Below are 21,390 nucleotides of genomic sequence, written 5' to 3'. Positions count from 1 at the left end.
CAATACATTCTTAAAGTGTCCTCCCAATAATTTCACAAGGGCATGTGCAGAAGACGTTCCTGATATATTGTGTCTATTTCTATCCCATAAATCAGGGGTTTCGGCCTTGAAAAAAAGAAGAAAAGAACAAGCGTGCCCCTTCTGTCTCAAAGCTTCATCTCAGTTACCACACACACACACACACACACAAACACTTAAATGTTACAATTTTGAGAGGCTCCTCTAATCACTGGCTCCATAGAGAGTAAGTCACCCATTTTGCAGCAGGGCCCAATATGAATAGAGGGCCCCAGAGCACATGCCACCGGGCTCTCCCTTAATCCAGCCCTGCGCTCCACTCCCCCTCGCCCCCACAGCTTTAAAGTTCACCCAGGAGTTCAGGTGCTCCTGGTTGAAAATCTCTGCTATAAAACAATAACGTTGTTAGCTATAAGGAGTCAAAACAGAACAGTAGGAAACGATACCCTACAATAGATCCTGAATAAGTGTATCTATTGGGATTCTTCCAACTGCCACACCCACACCCACAGGTTTTACTTTCTAAAGTGGCGGGGGCATCTTCATATTGGTGCAACAGGCTTAACATTTTACACAAAAATATGAAATGAAGTGATTTAACATCTAGATTCAATCATTTCCAAAATGAACTTTCTTCTAGAAAGGAAAATAAAAGAGTTACCAACTAGTTTACAAGCTTGCACACCTTGTATTCTAGTGTGCATGCATGGAACTTAAACTGTAGGTGAGCATAATACGCAAGACTGTACAAAGTAGTTACTGCTAATGTGGTGCACAATTTAAGATCCTTAACTTACAAATTCACTCAGGTGGGAAAAGGCATGAAAAAGGCCGCTTGAATTTGCTTCATTAACATTCCAGTTGGCAAGATCTCAGTGTTTTGGCTTGGTGTCAAATACAGAAAGCTTATACTAGTGGAGTATTTGACTTGACTTACAATATCGGAGTCTCCATAGAAAGCTGCTAGATCCAAGGGTGTCCTTCCATTCTTGTCTGTCTGGTCTATTGTGGCATCTTTTTCAACCAAATACTGGACCACACTTTTGTGACCTTTGAGGCAAGCCCAGCTCAGTGCTGTCAGACCCTCTTTATCCAGTGACGAAATGTCTGCACCTAAGAAACAAACCACAAAAGTGTTCTTCATAAAAATTAAAATATCACCCCAATCACATCTCATACCCAGCAAAATTTAAAGCAAAATTTAAAGAAGGACTTCATTTATGAAGCAATTTTATCTTCCATATTATCCATCTTATTTCTTTTTCTATGTAAACTGCTTTGTGAATGTTTTTGTTTACATTATTATATTTATACAGAATAATATACATTATGTAGTCCATAATTTTTAGACTACAGTATAGATGCCAACATTACATCATTAAGCATGCCTTGAGACCATTCCCTGTCAAGCTGATTTACTCTGTCTTAAGAGACATGGAAAATGAACAGGGCCATTTAAAAATCTTTTTACCTTTAGCAATTAGAAATTCCACAGTGCTCAGATGTCCTTCACACGAAGCCACCATCAGCGGTGTCCTGCCTTGCTTGTCACTTAAATTTATATCAGCCCTGTGTTCCAGTAGAAGTTTTGCAATCTGGAAGGGAAAACAAAAGAAAACAAAAACACATCCCATTACACGACTGAGATATCACAGCCTTAGAAGAAATAAAAAAAGTACGCACCCCAATCCTATAAGAGCAGTTCATACAAAGTGTTTGCAGGGTATCAAGCACACAACCTTCCACTGCATTCATGGGACTGTGGCTTTTGTGGGGCAGGTTTATGTCATGGTGTAACAGGGTGGACAAGTCACTAAAATATTTTTACTCTAGCAACAGCAGACTGCCCAGCTTGTATAGAATCAGACTGGTCACTCTTAATGTGCCCCAAATGCAAATAGCAGCCTTGGAATTCTCATTATGCCATGTAACTTGCATTGTTTTCATAATCTTCCTCCTATAGGTTTGACACCCCTCTTAAACTGTAAACCCCTCTTAATTGTAAACTGCCCTGAGCCATTTCGGAAGGGCAGTATAAAAATAGAATGAATGAATGAATGAATGAATAAACAAACAAACACATTTTCTTTTTTAAAAGCTTGCATCCAGCTAAAAAGTGATAGATGTTTCCACTCATTCGCCACAGTAACTTCAAGCTGGTTGCTTTCATTCACAAAAGTTGCATCTCACCTGCCAATGTCCCTGGCGCACAGCACAGAAAAGTGGAGGGACCCCCCTCCTGTTCGTTCTCGTCACTAGAGCACCATGATCAAGGAGGAGCTCACATACTTCCAACTTCCCTCTCCCAGCAGCAGCTGTCAAAGCTAAAAGACAAGGGGGGGGGGTGGAGGTTGAGCAAAGGCATTTATTTATTAGATTGAGTGCTAGATATACTGCCTGACTCCAAAGACTCCAGGGCAGTTTACAAAAACAAACACAACAGAAACAGAATAAAACCAACTATTAAACAACAATTAAAATATGCTAAGAGTCCTTTTGTGTATTACTGCCGATAACACTGAATCTGTGCAACAATACCTGAAAAAGCTTTTATGAAAAATACATACAAATTTATTTTACACAGAAGATAACTTTGTGTTCTCAGATATTTGGAGGAGGAGGTCTGAACTGCCTGATATGAAGTGCAGAGACCAACAACTGCAAAATGTGCATTTTGCATGTCTTGTGCATACATGTGCAACACCTAAGCCATTCTTATTATTCATGGAGTGCATTTATCATATAGGACAAAGAGCTTTGTGGAATTACAAATAAAAAGGTAGATTTCACTTTCTACTCACCCTTTCCTCCCAATACCTGTATTTACCTAAATAGAAGATGACCCTGAGTTTAAGATGGCCCCCTTAAAAATATGGGTTAAATATAGGTTATACTATATATTCAGAAGGAAGAGGACCCTGAATTTAAGACCACTCCCCAAATTCTAACATCAAAGCACTTGGAAAAAAACCTAGTCTTGGATTCAGGTAAATGCAGTACTTATAGTCTCTCACATGAGACTGCCTTTATTTCCAGTTGAGCTAATATAAAGCCAGATCAGCAGAGGAGGAAGGAATAAGCAACAGACTGAGTGGGTAGATCAATCTGGTCATTTTCAACATACTACCATCAGTGCAGTGGGGAAATGCTTGACTAACAAGCAGAAGGTTGCCGGTTCTAATCCCTGCTGGTACTATATTGGGCAAGGCATCATCTCATACTGCATGGGAGGAGGCAATGGTAAATCCTTCCTGTATTCTACCAAAGAAAACAGGCCTCTGGGGGTGCCCGGAATCGAAATCGACTTGACAGCACACTTTACCATCATTTCAGCAGACCAATCCAGCTAACAATTTGGAGTTCACAATAACCTGGTACGAAGTACACAGTCAAATTAAATCACAACATTTAGTGGATGGAGATGTTCTCTACCGATACAGACATTATGTAAGCTAAACATGTCCCTCATATCATTTCCCCATACTAATAGAAAACAAAGCACACAGTTCACTGAGGCTATTACTATATTGTATTTTTCATGAGAAACCTATACACAGGACAGGAAAACACAGTCCAGACGGAACATGGTGAAACAGACTGGTTCCAGATTGGCAAAGAAGTAAGACAAGGCTGTCTACTTTCTCCTTATTTATTCAACTTCTATGCTGAACATAGACTGAGAGAAGCTGGATTGGAAGAAGAGGAGCGTGGTTTTAAAGTTGGGGGAAGAAACATCAATAACCTGCGCTACGCTGATGACACCACTCTGACAGCTGAGAATGCGGATGATCTGCAAGCTCTAGTAATGAAAGTTAAGGAGCACAGTGAAAAAATGGGAGTACAACTAAATATAAAAAAGAAGAAAAAGGAAAGATTGTGCCCTCGAGTCAGTGTCGACAATTCCTGGCGTCCACAGAGCCATGTGGTTTTCTTGGTAGAATACAGGAGTGGTTTACCACTGCCTTCTCACACGCAGTATGAGATCATGCCTTTCAGCACTTTCCTATATCACTGCTGCCCAATATAGGAGTTTCCCATATTCTGGGAAACACATCAGTGGAGATTCAAACCAACAGCCTCCTGCTCTCTAGGAAAGTTGCTTCCCCACTGTGCCATTAGGTGGCCTAAATATAAAGAAGACTAAACTAATGACAATGGGTACAGCAACCAGCCTCAGAATTGATAATGAAGGCATTGAAGTGGTGGATAGCTTCTGCCTTTTAGAATCAACCATCAACAGTAAAGGATCCAGCAGTCAAGAAATACGCTGCAGACTAGCACTTGGTAGGGTTGCAATGAAGGCCTTGGAAAGGATATTTAGATGCTGTGATGTCTCTATACCTACAAAGATTAGAATCATTTGGACTGTGGTTTTTCCTGTGACACTCTATGGATGAGAAAGCTGGGACTTTGAAGAAGCGAGACAGAAAGAGTATTGAGGCTTTTGAATTTTGGTGCTGGAGAAGACTTTTGAGGATACCATGGACAGCCAGAAAAACAAACAAATGGATCCTAGAACAAATCAATCCTTCGAAGGTTTTTAAATTGTTTTTAAGTATTCTAATTGGTTTTTTAATTGCTCTGAATTGCTTTAAAATTGTTTTATATTGTTTTAAGCAGTGTAATTTTAAATGGTGTTTTTAAAAAGTTTTTTTAATTTGTTGTACACCACCCCAAGCCTTTGGATGGGGCGGTCTAGAAATGTCATAAATAAATAAATATAGAGTATAGGCAGTTATTAATAAGATTAGCATTCTTATTAGACTTGTTAGATTTTGGAATGGCACAGTGATTATTTAACAAAACTTCACAAATTTGGAGGATCGACATCACAATTGGCAATTTTTCCCTACTATATTTTATTTGAAAATATTGCCATGTTTTATGAGAGGGCCCAGATCAAGTGAGATAAGATGGTTTTAGTGGTACATCTTGTCCCAGCAAGACTGAGTGGGTCATAAACTGTACTAAGCTCTTGGAAACTTCAGACAATGCAACAATACTAAAGTGAACTGATATTAGGGATCCAAAACAACATTACGTACACTAGGAAAGCTAATTAGCTAGCTTTGGGACTGTTCTCACAAGTAATCATGACAACTATTGCACATTAGGCCTCTCTCAGTCCAGGGAAGGATATATACGAGAGAGAGCGAGAGCGCGCAGAGAATCACCAACCTCTCAGTTTAACTCTAGATACCAAAAGCTGACTTAACCAAAAATATGTTAACCACGGAGAGTTCTAATTTTTGGAAGTAAGGCAGCATATAAAATCAATCAATACAAACCGCTTCCAGAGCTGTTTTGTCAGGTCCTTGGGGAAATGAATTCCTTAATCATGGTGTAGCTAAAATCTCTCTCTCTCTCTCTCTCTTGCCCTTGCTGTTCAAACTTGTTGCACACATTCAAGACGACCATCTTGATCTCTTCTGTATGTTGGTTTAGGCTGCTTATGCCCTTAATATACTCTGAATCACAGTCAAAGGAGTTGAATGCAAGTGCCAAAACAGTTAAAGGGCCAAACTAGATGCAATATTACAATGCATCATTGTCTAGTCAGAGGCTTATTGTTACTCTAAAACAGCAGCAGTGCAGGGCCCCAATCCAGATCAGATCACAGTGGGGAGGTAGAAAGGTAACTCTTTACTTACACACAGTTTTCCCATGGAAATTCACCCCCTCTCCAGTGACTATTTAACCCTAAAGATGTCATTGGAAAATAGCAGCTGTCTTCTACCGAGGCTAATTAGAATTATACCACGGTAATTATTAACTGCCTTGGTTGATCTGATGGATGTTCCCCAATTAGAAATTGACAAAGGGGTTGTGACTCAGTCCTTTTGGATCTCTTGGTGGCTTTCAGTACCATCAACCTTGATATTCTTCTGGCTCTTCTGAGAGGGTTGGGCACTGGAGGCACTGTTTCACAGTGATTCTGCTCATACCCCTCAGGCAGAGTCCAGATGGTGCTGCTTGAAGACTGTTGTTCTTCAAAAGTGAGAGCTTTTATATGGAGTCCCAAAGGGCTCTATTTTGTCTCCAATGCTTTTCAACATCTACATGAAACCACTGGAGGAGATCATAAGTAAATTTGATGAAAGATGCTATAATAATGCTAATGACACCCAAATCTATTTCTCCATGTCAGCTTCATAAGGAAATGACATAACTTCCCTAAATGTCTGTTTGCAGGCCGTAATGGGCTGGACGAGGGATACACTGAAACTAAATCCAAGTAAGGCAGAGGTGCTTATTGTAGGAAGCCACAATTGAGGGGATAGAATAGATCTGCTTGTTCTGGATGGGGTTACACTGCCTCAGAAGAAACCAATTACACTACCTTTTTGAGAGAACTACACTGGCTGATAGTTTTCTGGGCAAAATACAAAGTGCTGGTTATTACCTATAAAACTCTAAATAACTTGGGCCCAGGGTATTTAAGAGAATGCCTCCTTCGTAATGGACCCTGCTGCCTATTAAGCTCATCAAAAGAGGTTTCTGTCATCAACCCATATGGTGGTGACCCACAAGTAAGCTTTTCCTATAGTTGCCCCAAGACCCTGGAATGCACTCCCAGTTGGAAAGAGCTGCACCATCTCAGATGGCTTTTAGAAAATCGCTGAAGCACACTTAATGCTGAAGCACACACATTCAGCCAGACCTTTAACTGACAATTTATTTAATTTTAAATCATATCCGTTTGTTTTTAACAGTTTGATTTTAAATTATGGATATGTTAATTTAGTTGTAAACCACCTTGTCACACTAGTTACAGGCAGTATAAATTTTTTAATAAATAAATAAATCTAATACAATTTTCTCTCTAAATCGCAGGTCTAACAGTATTTGATACACAGGATAGCACAATTAATTTCATAATTATGTTGAGTATTTAGACCCAAACAATCTGAACGTGTTTTTTTTAAGGCTCTTAATTTAGAACTACTGTTACTATAAGACCCAGGCGAGCCACCATTACAAAAACAAAAACAGTCCTGCCTCTTATCTCGCTATCACTCATAGCTCCTGGGCTCAAGGAGTCACAGAAACAATGCTTCTCAAGTATACCATATTCGGAAACAAGCAAGACTGAAGAACAGACTGCAAGAGGTTTAAACAAACAAAAACTATGCTCAGGAATGCCAATTATTTGGCAGAAACAGCCCACCTCTGAACTGTCTAGTGTGCTCTGCAAAATCTTGTCCCATATTTGCATTTTTAAAAAGAATATGTAAATGAGCAGCTAATCAAGCAACTGATGCAAAATGGAAAATATGAGAGCAACCCATCTGAGGCTAAAGGAAAACTAATAATCTTTGGCAGATCTTTGGTATGCTGCCAAGAATGTTGAGGGAAGTGGTAACTTGGGGTGAAGGAGAGGAAATTTTGAGGACAGGATAAACACAATGGTTGGAAGTTGCCGTAAGACAATGTATGATAAGCTAGCTAATATGTTTGTTGTATGTGATGTGCAATTTCAGCTGTTTTACTGTTCCACAGGGATTGTTTTTTAATGCATGGATATATTTTTCAAAGGACTTCAATGTTGCAATTTTACATTTTGGTTTGTCACTTTTAAACAGCTGAGCTACATCTGCCTTCTAAAGAACCAGTTCCCCAAATGCAAGCTACATGTTTGAATGCAGCAATGAAAATTAAGGGAATAACCATACTGAATTAATCATAGCCAAGGGATCAGTTCTAAACAATTAAATATGCATGAATCTACATACACACAAGACAAATACTTCTATAGAAAGAGAACAGGCTACTTGGAAGCAATGAAGCTTATTTCCAAGGAAATATGCACTACTGCAACCTTGCAGCCTTCAGAAATGCCCAGTTGCAAGTTGGGCATCTTGTTTTGGTTTGGGGCCGTCTAATCATCCCTCAAGAGACAAGGCAGAGACCACAGTGGCACTAGCTAGAGTAAGAGGGAGAAGGAAAGGAAAAAGAAAAGGACAAACAGCAGGTGTTGTTTATTGGGAGGAAGAGAAAAATGGAGGAGAATACACCTTCTAAAATGCCACCCTGCTGATCAGAGGGACTTTTTAAAAATGGTATGGAAGAGGTTTATGGGTTGGTTTGATCAGTCAGTGAAATAGGAACATAGGAAGCTGCCATATACTGAGCCAGCCCATTGGTCTATCTAGCTCAGTATTGTCTTCACAGACTGGCAGCAGCTTCTCCAAGGCTGCAGGCAGGAATTTCTCTCAGCCCTATCTTGGAGAAGCCAGGGAGGGAACTTGAAACCTTCTACTCTTCCCAGAGTGGCTCCATCCCGAGGGGAATAGCTTGCAGTGCTCACACATCAAGTCTCCCATTCAGATGCAACCAGGGCAGACCTTGCTTAGCTATGGGGACAAGTCATGCTTGCTACCACAAGACCAGCTCTCCTCTATAACAGAAATACGTTTCATTAGGACATGCATCAGTCACACACCTGCAGCATTTCTTTCATATCAGTCTAACAACACTACCTTTCTCTCTTAGCTAGCCTGTGTCCTCTATTTTGCAAACTTGTGATTAAACTTATGTAACAAAATGTTTTCAATTGTATGACAGCAGGAAAAAATGGAGAGCACCGCCACAGTTTTTCCTAAGCAATACGTCTTAGGTATCATCAGTGTAAGTTCAGCATGCCATCTGATGGGAGGGTAGAAACTCTGTCAAAATTGCCCCCGAAAAGGAAATGGCTGTCTAGACTTGCACGAGGGTCAAGTTCATTGGTAAGTTTTGATGGAATAAGGTGATGGCATAACATACCGTGCGAGATGAAAGGAATCTACTGTGCGTTTATGTATTATTTTTTTTGTTGTGTTTATTGTATCTGCATTTATGTATGATGTTTTTGCAAATGGGTGAATCAGATGCCCAGTGCCATGCTTTTGTTTCTTGTTAAGAAAAGGCATTTTTAGGGCTGTGCATGGACCGAATTATTGACCCCACTAACAATACAGATCATTTTTATATCATGCACACCATTGAAATCCACTGATCTGGACTGTAACAAACTGATAACTGGTATTGGTTCGATGAATGGGATGAGGTGGGGGTGGGGCTTACCCTTTAATGAAGAAATTGGCTTCCTTCTGGGCAGCCACAGCTATCAAATTCCTGCCTTCTGTTTCCTGGTATTGCCCTACAGAGGGATTTGAAATGCCACAAGTGTGGCTATGGTAAGCCCCCCACCGTTCAATAAGATTCAATACAATATCAATACAATCTGGAACTGTATCAAATGGTTTGCCAATATCGGATACTTTTTTCATCAGAACTCTTTCCAATGAATCTCAGTAGGGCTTACATTGCCTCGGGCCGACGTGCTGCACAGTTGTAGTATTTTGGAAGAACGTGTTTGAGAGCAGACGCACTGGGATGGGTGCCAGGGGGAGCACAATTCTTTTCACCACTACAAATCACCTCACTAAGCATCTTTCCCCCCCATGGATAGAGACAATGCAAGCTTGCCCTCACAAACTAATTTTGAACACAGATTTATATATAAAATGGTTCCCACCCTTCTTTTCCATGTCCAGTATGTTGAGTTTGTTTTGGGGGGTGGGTGGGAGGAGACGTTTTCCTATGCTTGCAGGCCGTCAGCAACATTAGATCCCAATTACAGTCAGATTGCCAGAATGCTATTGTAATCTAAATATATGTACACACACACACACACACACAGCGCGCCTATATAAACTTCATTGATTCAAACAAATTTGCATTCTTCTCTTCCCACCAAGAAATTGAGCAAAAGGCCCCACACATGCCAGAAGAGGCAAGCAAGCAGAAAGGAAACCTATGAATGTATATTTTTCAGGAAACCTCCAGCCAAATGGAGTAAACATGCATTACTACAATAGATAGTAATGCATTATAATGTGTTTTCTAATACTAGTTCATGGAAGCTGAGACAACAACTTTAAAAAGAAGCATCTCTCCATTTATGCTCCCATTTATTCAGCATATTCATTGAATAGCTGAGCCTTAAACTATAGGTGCTGCAACGAAACATACACAGTCAATAACATTATGTTAGAATTTCCCATATATATGACAGACCAGGAGTGGCCTTTATTTATTAAATGATTTTTTTCAATTAACTTCTGATCAACAGTATTAGAAGATCTGTTTAGCTCTTTGGCTATAATTAATATACATTATGCCAAATCCCAACTTCTTACTCAGCCACTCTGCTCAGCTAATCAGTTCTCCACCAGTTTGCCCCGAACCTCAGAAACCACAGGCAGTATACAAGCCATCTCTCACCATTTCTGTGGAATGTTCAAAGCCTCCAAGTACTGATGCAGAATACACATTTCATAGAATGTGGAAGTTGAAAGGATTTGGAGAATGGCAGGAAAGAAGAAAAAGAGAGTAGCAGAAAGTAGTCTGCAATAACAGGGGTTAGCAGCTATAGGGAAAATACAAAGAACTACGTGGGTCACTGAAGTCCCGATGAGCACTGAAAGACTAATCAGCCTCCCTGGTTTCTAGGATTTGTTCAGGTACTATTCAAGTTTTCTTCCGCAGCCATATGGACCTGAGTCTTCCTTCCTTCTCCCCCACCCAACAAAATAAAAACAGAGATCCTCAGGATTCAACAGGAGGTACGAGATGTTTTATTTGTACAGAAATCCCAAGGTATGTAGAACAGACAGTCCAGCTCATGGCCATGCCAAAATCAGTTATTTTGATTTCTATCACATTCTATTCCCAAAGCTTAGGGTTGGGCAATAAATCACAAAATCCCATGCAGACTATCGTATTGTTAACTCCCCTCCCCCCCCCACACCCATCAACCCTGCTGCAGAGGCACTCTCTGTAAACCACGCTCATAAGGGGTCTGTGGTTGCTCTCCTCTGCTCCAACTCATTCACTCCGGATGATAGTTTTCCTAGGGTGGGAGTGTCTGAGTAACTTCCTATTTAGCCTATCTCCATTCATGATGTCATTAAAGGCTGCAGGGCAAAACACTAAGGTGGGGCAATGTAAGGCATTTAAGAAGATGATGATATGGCGGGGGAGGGGGGGCAGAATGGAAATGTAGTTCACCTTGCAATCCAAAATTGTGGGGAACTTCCTCAGGTCACCTACTCCAACACCTTGAATATTCCAGAAAGGTGTCTGTCCAAAGTGGAGGGAAATCTCACTGCTTAAGCAGGTAATTTCCTAGGAATCCTTAGAAATTTGCACTAAACTTTTCCAGTGGAGAAGACTGTCTTGAGATAACAGAAGCAGACCTTCATTTCTATCTAGCAAGATAACTCGGTCCAAAATAAACTGCTATGCTTACAGACCCATAACCATAATCCTTCCTTAGTTTAAACAATCAGTTAACCCAGTGAAAGATTTCATTTCACCTTTTCTGTTCATGTTCACATTGTCATTTTCCCAGCTGTAAAAGGCACTTCCCTCATATTTTTATTACAAAAATTGCACTATTGCTTTCTATCACTCACTATGCCCTCTTGCTCACTGCAATCCATAAATGGTCAAAGTTATTCCTATTCACATCACACACATTTACTAGCTTTTAGACATAGGGATGGCTTTAGAAAATTGAAGAAAAAGTTTGCAAATAGAAGTAAGCTTTTGCAATCTGCAAATGTGTTGAAAATGTATAAATTAGCATCTCTATGCAGAAGCCATGTACCTGCACATTCGTGCAATAATAATATCTATTTCCATTGTAAATAAAACAAGCATCAATTACTGTAAAATTAAAACTAGATGCTATGGGACATGACCAATCATACTGGAAGGAAAAAACCTCTCACACATATACCTGTTTCTCCCCACAGGCTATCGGTTTCATTGATGTCGATTTTAGACTCCATTTCAGTCCTTATCAGAAAACAAACCACCTGCCAGGGAGAACAAAAATATTAAATCCACTACTAAAAAGAATTCATGAAAATCAAACAATTAGATAGCTATGGACTTGATTTACTGCAGCATCTAAGTAAACAACATATACTAGCACAAATTGGCATGGGAGAGTCACTTTGTTTTGTACAAGGTGGGGCTTTTGCCCTTCATTCTAAAGCAAGCTTGGTAGATAAAGCAAACCCTCAATCAGTGGTTTTCTAACTGTTCTGGGGAGCCCGCAGCAAGGAGATCAGTAGTGGCAGGCAAGCTCCCTGGAAAACACATTGCCCACCATGACCGATACTGCCCAGCCTGAGAGGCAAGATGCCTCTAAATAGCAGCTGCAAGGGAGCAGCAACAGCAAGAGAGAGGGCATGCCCTCACCTCTTGCCTGTAGGCTTCTCAGGGACATTTGGCGGGCCACTGTGGAAACAGGATGCTGGACTAGATAGGCCTCGGGCCTGACCCAGCCAGGTTGTTCTTACGTCCCCTGCAATCTGCAGCCACAGGACAGCGTTTAGCTGGTAGGGTACACTCTTCATTCTGACAGGGTGGCTGTGAGGCCCAACAGGCCTGGCTAGTGTCCTGCAGAAAGAGTGTGCGTGCTCAGCTCATGCTCCAGAACCTTTTTAAAATGCACAGGGAATCTGTAACAGATGTGTAGTCATTCCTCAGCTGATGAACTGCTGTAGAAAGGCTTGTTTATTTAGACTGCCCTTTCAGGCCTTTTACACTGTTTTAGGTTCTTTTAAAACTATTTTGATTGTTAAATTTGTTTTTATCTCTTGTAAATCACCCAGGACTTTTGTACGGCACAGTATGTATGTAAAGGTAAAGTGTACATATATACAAACAGACAGTGTTCCGTGAGCACAGAAAGCTTGAACTCCACAATTGTAAATCAAAGGCATGCTTAGAAGCATGGGAAGTGATGCAAAGTACTATTTACTTGGACTGGTTTTTGATAAGTGGGGAAATTCAGTATGGATAAGGAATTGGACTATAGATTTTATTTTATTTGGATATTTTATATACATAGTTCTACTATATTATAATCCAGCCTGATCCTTTGGAATGGACAAGCTGGAACTAAGCAAATATTTGTATATATGCTCATCTCCTAAACACATTGTTAATTTTGCATCTAATCCATTAATGTACATTATCTTGGATACAAATTAATTTTCTGCCTCACTTGAGACAAGCGTTTAAACAAATAAGAGTTTGTTTCTGTTAGTTTCAGATGTTTTACATGGCAAATTATTTTAATGAGCTCCTACAAGACCTAAATATGACAATATAATCAAGGAAAATGTAAACAAACAAAGCAAGCCAATTTGGTATGAATCCTGTCAGAAACATTTATTGCTAATAACTAAAACTAAACATCCCTAATGATTTAACCCAAGTTTAGCAATGTGTACTTACATGCTTCTTCTGTACTCTGTTTCTATTAAGGAAAACATCTTTAAGCAGAGGCAAAGTTTACTTGACTTTCAGTTCTGAATTTTACTTCAATTTTTACTTTACTTAGTGAGGAGAACCCTCCATTTACACAGGGTGTAAAAATCAGAAAATTTTTTAATACTAGCACATACTGCAGTTTTCTTCTTCTTCAAGGGATTGCAATAATTAAACAAAAGCATTTTGGAGGCTGAAATCTGAGAGGCAAGAGTAATTGTATAAGCAGTAAATACATTAGCCGAGCTTGTGTGTTCTTGCAAGGCAGACAGGGAGTAGAACAAATATGATTTCAAGAAATAAACCATCTTCCCAAGTTCCATTACGGCTTTCATCTCCTTGCAAAGAGTTGCATGTGTCACAAGCAGAGAGTATGCAACAGCTATAGGAGCATTCTGCCTTGGGCAAGCAGAGCCAAAAACCCCACCAAATTAAGAAGAGACAGATATTTGATTTTTTTTAAAAATAAAATTTAAGAAATGCCCTGGCAATTGCCAAGTGATCTGTGTTGCTCGTGTTATAGGGCAAAGAGGTGGCTGATCTCAGCATCAGCCGATTCTATTTCCCAGGAGGAAGTGCTGCTTTCCTGATAAGCAAGATACAGGCACTCTCAGCGTGACAGGAACAAGCTACAATGCCTTGTTTGTTTTCATGTGGCTGCCTCAGGGCAATATGTTTTTATTCACACACGCACATCTTCACACTAAATTGGCAGGTAGTGCCCAGCCTCACTTAGCAGAAAAGGTAGTCCCTTCTATATCAGTGGGACTAGCAGTGCAAACAAGTCGCTCAGTTACTCTAAAGCACATTCAAAAGTACACAGAAGTACAAGCAACCAACCTGACAGTGTCCCATGCTTGAAGATGCTGTCAGAGCCTGCTGAAGCGCCTGGCGCTTTGTCAGTGAAGTCTGTAGATGGGAAGAAATGTTCCAATCCACACTGAGCAGATATTCAAGAATATCCAAATGGCCTCTTAGAGCACTATGCACCAAAGCACATTGTCCCTTTTTGTCCAAGTAATCAATCTGTATTAAAGGGGAGGGGGAAAGGAAATTCATTGTGGCAAGCAATTGCAAAGCATGGTCTGTAAAGCCAAAGCTCTCTATACAGAAATATATACATACAGCCAGCATCTATCAGGGTGTGTGTGTAAATAAATTTTAAAAAAAATGATAGGTCTTGTGACAAATTTGGAGAGCAGTTGTCAGTGTAGACAGACAGTACTGAGCTAGCTGGGTCAATGGTTTGACCCGGAGGAAAGCAACTGCCTACGTTCCTATATTCCAGAACAGAGCAAAGTCTACTTCAGCCCAAGGACAGCCTCTATGTGATTCTTTTTCCACATTATCTTCAGAATCTGCACAACATTATTAGACTTCTTAAAATCTTACATAAGCCATTTCCATACCAGTATTATAGTGCTTAAACCAACAGTTGGGACAATATATTTATCATCCTACAATATTATCTGAAGTCCCAGGCCAAACAAAAGTAGCATCCATCAAAAGTACTATGAAATACATGTTAAAGGGGAAAGAAGAGCTTAATATAGCTGAAGTAATTCATCTTCCTGCCCATGGGGTCTAGCGCTACTGCTCTAGAAATCTCTTGAATGCATCTCAGTAGTGAGTCTCTCAAATGTCTAAGAAAGTATAATGCTTAAATTCCAACTCTCTCCGCTTCATCAGTACACTCCTTTGAGCTCCATTTGCTTCCTCCTTCTACTTCATGCTGTTCACTTTTCCTACAAGGCAAACAGTGGAGGGAAGGCAGGAACCTACCTGCCTTCCCCTACACAAACTGAAGCCTGAACAGGGCTCTGCTATCGGTGCACCTAGATGAGCAACACAGTGCGCAAGAGTTGGGGGGGGGGCAGGGGTGGGGAAGGAAACTGGGTCGCCAAGAATCAGCGCAGTGCATTGAGGAAGTTCCTGCTGCTGTGCCACTCCTTCCCTCTGGCTCTATGGAAAAGATGGCTGCCAGGAGCCCAGGACCAGTTGAGAGTGCAAGGGCCCATGAGACTCAGGAGCGAGGTAGGATGCATGCGCTCGTCCTTCTACCTCACTTTTAGCCCAGGTAGAAAAGAAAACCTGGGGGAGGAGCGGTGGGACTGGGAGCGATCCCAGTGCTTCTCCTATTAACTGAGCAAAGAGACACCTTAAAGTGGTGATACTCATATTTAGCAGGGGGAGAGCAACTGGCCCTATGCAACCCCAGCACAACATGCCTCCAGTGGCTGTTACTGGTGTTTACCTTACGTTTCTTTTTAGATTATGAGCCCTTTGGGGACAGGAGACCATCTTATTTATGTATTATTTATTTTTCTGTGTAAACCGCTTTGAGAACTTTGGTTGAAGAGTAGTATATAAATATCCGTCGTCGTAGTAGTTGTCTTCGTGACCTGCCTTACCTGGGCTAGCCATGGCCTACCTGGGTAGGGCTGGCCATGAGAACGAGCTCATTATGTTGTATGTGCACACAGATCTGTACACGTTTCACACATCCCGTGTGTGAATATGCATGTGTTCACTTTAAAAGTGAAGCTGGCTACAACCCCCTGAAATAGAGGCTATGTAGGAAATGTATAACTGTAAACAGATTGTATGCATATGGAACATAATGCATGAATAGGTCTAATGGACCATCTGATAATATGGTTCTAAGCTTTCCAGAACAAACTTGCTTTTTCACAAATCACAGGATCATTTTACTGCTTTTTGCATAGGCCTCTGGGAAACCTTATGCTTGATTGACCCAGAATATTTCTGGATCTGGGTTGCATCTTTATAGAGCAAAAATGTTTGCTTTATTTATCGACACCTCTAAAGTAAACCCTTTACAGCAAAAGATGCAGCTTTTTAAGTACCTAACTTACGAAGTTTTAAGTACCTAACTTACGAACTTAAGTTGGAGCTTAAACACTGTCACATTATAGTACTGTATAATACTGCATCCCATAGGCCAAAATGATGGGAGAAAAGCTTTTTTTTTTTTTTTTAATGGAGGCTCACGTACCCACGGCAAAGCAAGCGTCTGTTGTGGAACTTACCTTGGCTCCTTTTTTGTAAAGCAGTGACACTATGTTTAGGTGGCCTGCAGCTGCTGCACAGCAAAGTGGAGTCATCCCATTCTCAGATGCACCATCAATTGCAGCACCAAATTCTAGTAGGAGGAGGACAACTTCTTCATGACCAAGGTGAGATTGAACACACAGTACAGGAGCATTGTTGAGAACTTCTGTTCTGTAATTTACATTTGCGCCACCCAAAATCAGGAGACGACTCACCTAGAAAGATAAATTTAAAAATAAATACATCTCCAGCCTGTCTAGAGACTGAAATAAGGCAGGTTTGGTTTCCAAAACAGATTGAATGTTTTACTGTTTTACACACACTGAACATATATGAATTTCAAATGATGCAGACATCTGAGGAATCTTTCATTCAAAACAGTGAGTGTGGCTTAACAGAAAATGACACTTATTGTTTGATTTTTTTTAAAAATGTAATTCCTATATTGTATTTATACTGTGGCTCAACCCATGGGGGAGAGCAAGATTGGAGTGGGCACTGAGACAAGGATGGACCCCTGATCTTCTCCTGCCCCCTTTGTCTTTGCTGTAGAAGAACAGAAAGAAAGCAAGATATTATTGGCACACCCTTTATCTCGCTCCTACACAAATAGTATCACACATGCCTAATGCATAGACACTTCCACACACACACACTTGCACAGAAACATTTTTTAACACATATGTACCTACTACAACCACCTCATATATTTATACAATATCAACAATATGTATATCCTTTTTATTCAACCATATACCCACACACACACGTCTAAGTTTTCAATGGGAAACAGAATGACAGATTTCTCCCAGGGATTTAGGGAAAATCGGATCCAGTTGTTAAGGAATATTGGCGGGAGGGAAGGGAAGCAGAGGAAAGAAGTATCATGGCTTTAAACTGTTCTTTTTAACGAGGGCAGGATTCAAAAAGGCTCCTTAAGCTCTTTTCATTGAAGATCTTTTCAGCTCTGTCTCAGCTTCAGGAAGAAAAAGGAGAGGGGGAAGAGTATCAGGCAGCATCTCTCCCCCCTCTTCTCCTTCTGGTTGATGCTCAGCAACATTTCCTTCACTGTTGAGCCTGTGAGTCTGAGGAACGGATGGGCTAAACTGGAACACTAGCCAGCCAGCCAGGAGGAGGGTAGAGGATGGGCACTGTCTGACACTCCTCTCTCTCACTTCCTAGAGAGGGCTCATCTTGCTTGAAGCTGAGACGAGACCTCCAATCAGCAGCCCACAGAATTCCATAGAGGTGGGGACAGGGAGACCAAGTTACGCAGCCAGTATGCCCCTCCCTCAACTCAGGCCAAGGGACATTTCTTCCCCCTTGTTCAATTATAGCACTGCCTTAACTCAATTCTATGAGCTGCTCCCTCTGCAGATAAATATTCAGGATAGGGTCCAATGACTGCTCTCTCAGTGGGATTTCACCACCACCACCACCTTTATTTGTTAGCTGCCCCCAAACAAATTGTTCTCTGTGTGGCTTACAACACAACATTAAAACATTAGATAAACACACACATTAAATCACAAAAGACCAAAAAAAAGGGGATGGGAAAGGAAATACAAAATACATTACAAAAACAATGCATTGCTAGCATCACAGTGGTGTGATAAGATCATCTAAGACACTCAAGCAACCCATCAGCATGACTTGTTGCTGGCAACACTACAGTCATCAGGTGTGATATGATAAAAGCTGCTGTTAGCACAGATCTGGATGGAATGGTGGTGGGACAGGGTGGAAGTGTGAAAGGTGGCCAGAACATACCTTTATAGCAGTTTAACAGCATTTCAACCATAACAGAACCAAACAGGCTGGTTCCAGCCTAACATGTTTAGTTATACCCTTATACAAATCTGTGGTTTGGCCACATTTGAAGTATTGTGCTGCATGCACTTCTGGTCACCATATCTTAAAAAGTACATTGTAGAACTGGAAAAACACCTTAAGTGGTGCAGTGGGGAAATGCTTGACTAGCAAGCAGAAGGTTGCCAGTTCGAATCCCTGCTGGTATGTTTCCCAGACTATGGGAAACACCTATATTGGGCAGCAGTAATATAGGAAGATACTGAAAGGCATCATCTCATACTGCGTGGAAGGGGGCAATGGTAAACCCCTCTTGTATTCTACCAAAAGAAAACCACAGGGCTCTGTAGGCGCCAAGAGTCAAAATTGATTTGACGGCACACTTTACCTTTACCTTAGAACTGGAAAAGGTACAGAAGAGGGCAACCAAGATGATCAGGGGCCTGGAGCACCTTCCTTTTGAGACAAGGCTACAGCATCTGGGGCTTTTTAGTTTGGAAAAGAGGCAACTATGGGGAGACATGACAGAGGTGTATAAATTTATGCATAGATTAGAGAGAGTGGACAGAAAATTTTTTCTCCCTCTCTCACACTAGAACCAGGGGTCATCCCATGATACTGAAGGCCAGGAAATTTTTGACCGACAAAGGAAGTACTTTTTCACATAGCGCATGATTAATCTATGGAATTCTCTGTCATGGGATGTGTTGATGGCCACTAGCTTGGATGGCTTTAAAAAGGATTTAGACAAATTCATGGACAGATCAGTGGTTACTAGTTCAGTGGCTATAGGCCACCTCCAGCCTCAGAGACAAGATGCCTCTTAACTACCAGTTGCAGGGGACCAACAGCATGAGAGAGGGCATGCCCTCACCTCTTGCCTGTGGGCTTCTCAGAGGCATCTGGTGGGCCATTGTGGGAAACCAGATGATGGACTAAACTAGCCTTGGGCCTGATCCAGCAGGGCTGTTCTTATGGCCATATGGCTTTTTTGGGAAACCCTACTGGCACAGTGGGGAAATGTTTGACTAACAAGCAGAAGGTTGCCGGTTCGAAATCCTGCTGGTACTGTATCGGGCAGCAGCAATATAGGAAGATGCTGAAAGGCATAATCTCATACTGCATGGGAGGAGGCAATGGTAAACCCCTCTTGTATTCTACCAAAAGAAAACCACAGGGCTCTGTAGGCGCCAAGAGTCAAAATTGATTTGACGGCACACTTTACCTTTACCTTAGAACTGGAAAAGGTACAGAAGAGGGCAACCAAGATGATCAGGGGCCTGGAGCACCTTCCTTTTGAGACAAGGCTACAGCATCTGGGGCTTTGTGGGTGCCAGGAGTTGTAATCAACTTGACGGCACACTTTACTGGCTACAGCATCTAGGCATACAGCATGTTATGCAGCATACAAAAGCAATTTTGCTTTATGAACCATTTTTAAAAACCTTTTTATGTGTTTTGCCAGTTCTAAAAAATTTCTTTTATAATACAATCAAACTTACTTTTAAATTACAATTCTGTACCTTGGCTTTTACATGCTCTGTCTACCCCATGATACCATTGTGGCACACACATACCAGACTTACCCCCAAAAGTTAAAGTTATTTTCATTAGAGGAATTTAATCAGACATTATTGCAACTGGAACAGGAAAGTAGTGGCAATTCACCAACTTATATGTTTTGACCCCTTCAGATAAACCGGCTGGGAGCAGAGCAGAAAGTTGCGGGGGGAATTCTGCATATCCCCAGCCCATTGCAGTATGGAACTGCTCCCTTTTAAAATTAGGATGAACACCACTGGACATCTGAAGTACAGAGAGTGAGTTTTACTTGCTTACCTTTACATTAGGTGTGTAGAGGTTTCTCAAAGATGCAAGGGCTGCTGACAAACCATCAGTGCTATAGCCAACCCACAGGGCTTGAAGATGACTAGAAGAAATCCCAGTCTTTTTACTGAACCCCTACAAGAAGTAGGGATAACAGAAGATGAAGGATCCAAGCTTCTCGAGAGAATAATTTTTTATGCACCTTAATATCATGAATTTCACGAAACTGCTCCAATCATGAGATCATCATGATTTTCAATGCCCAAACACATTCTTACAAGAGTTATTAATATCTCATTTTTATCTTGAGTTGTAGTCAAGAGATTAACAACGAGCTATGATCCAAAGAGCCATTGCCCAGAAAGCGGAATGATGTAGGGAGATGGCACACCTGGTTTCCTGGTGGTTTCAAGAGACTGTATAAATAATTACTGGGGAGTTCGGGTCCAGTGCAGGTAACACATGACCAGAGTGTTTCTATGCACTCTGAGAACTCTTTGAAGAAGTGGAATTCACATCTGAAAATACGAATGCTTTCTGGAAAATACTTTCTGAAAGCCACCCCAGCACAGTGCCCTTTGCTGCTGGAGGTGAATACAACGGGCCACCCCACCTCACTGGTCAGCTCCACCCTCCTGGTCCTTCCCCTTGCTGGCCTCACTTTGGGGACATGCTCTGCTCTTCAGCCCATGTGGCTGCTTGTTGTTGCAGGCCAAGTAACATGCATTTTGCGTCACCCACCAGCCCCTCTGTCTCTCCTTGTCACAGCTACTCTAGCAACAGCTTATGCACTCCCTCCCTCCTTCTGTCTCTCCTGCACCAACCTTGTCCGCTTTGTCTCCTCCCAAAATGGAGGGAATAAAAAAGACAAGGTTGCTGCCGAAGAGACAGCATGAAAGAGAGAGAGAGCATGTGCATGAGCTTCAGCAACAGCAATGAGGAGCAACTGAGGGGCTTGCAAGTGAAGCCAGTGGCACGGGTCAGAGGGGAAAGTGTGCAGCAGGATATATGGGGAAGAGGGCAAGGGGAAAGTGGGTTCTCACCAGCACTGGGCTCTGGCACAGGCGTGGGGCCAGTGCAGGGGAAGAGAGGGAATAAGAGCCTAGAATAGGTGCAGTGACAGCAAAGGAGATCAGGGAGATGGCAACAGATGGGTTCACACATGTGGAGGGGGTGGGATGGGCTGCCTGCACTTGCCACCTCGTGGCATGCTTGCTGAGGCTGTCTCCTCATTTTGCCTCATGCCTCTCCTGTTACATTTCAGGAGGGGGAAGAAATAGTCCATGGCTGCATAATGACATAAAGGCTTAACACCACCACACAAAACAAAAC

At 41.5% G+C, this 21,390-nt stretch overlaps 1 protein-coding gene across 14 annotated transcripts in view; it reads right to left on the bottom strand.

Moving 5' to 3' along the window:
• The window catches only part of TANC1 (tetratricopeptide repeat, ankyrin repeat and coiled-coil containing 1), a 225,385-nt gene that overhangs the window by 8,527 nt on the left and 195,468 nt on the right, over nucleotides 1-21,390 (bottom strand). For all 14 annotated transcript variants that reach the window (XM_053260287.1, XM_053260307.1, XM_053260270.1 and 11 more), the window contains 7 exons: nucleotides 20,071-20,193; nucleotides 16,401-16,637; nucleotides 14,191-14,376; nucleotides 11,807-11,885; nucleotides 2,209-2,342; nucleotides 1,490-1,613; nucleotides 956-1,131 (listed from right to left, as the gene is read on the bottom strand). In XM_053260287.1, the coding sequence (XP_053116262.1) occupies nucleotides 956-1,131; nucleotides 1,490-1,613; nucleotides 2,209-2,342; nucleotides 11,807-11,885; nucleotides 14,191-14,376; nucleotides 16,401-16,637; nucleotides 20,071-20,193 (1,059 nt within the window). The remainder of the gene's footprint in view (nucleotides 1-955; nucleotides 1,132-1,489; nucleotides 1,614-2,208; nucleotides 2,343-11,806; nucleotides 11,886-14,190; nucleotides 14,377-16,400; nucleotides 16,638-20,070; nucleotides 20,194-21,390) is intronic.

This window comes from Hemicordylus capensis, chromosome 1 (assembly GCF_027244095.1).
Source record: "Hemicordylus capensis ecotype Gifberg chromosome 1, rHemCap1.1.pri, whole genome shotgun sequence".
NCBI lineage: Eukaryota > Metazoa > Chordata > Lepidosauria > Squamata > Cordylidae > Hemicordylus > Hemicordylus capensis.
Note: the sequence above shows the minus strand (reverse complement) of the source record. Positions and strands in the feature narration are given on the sequence as shown.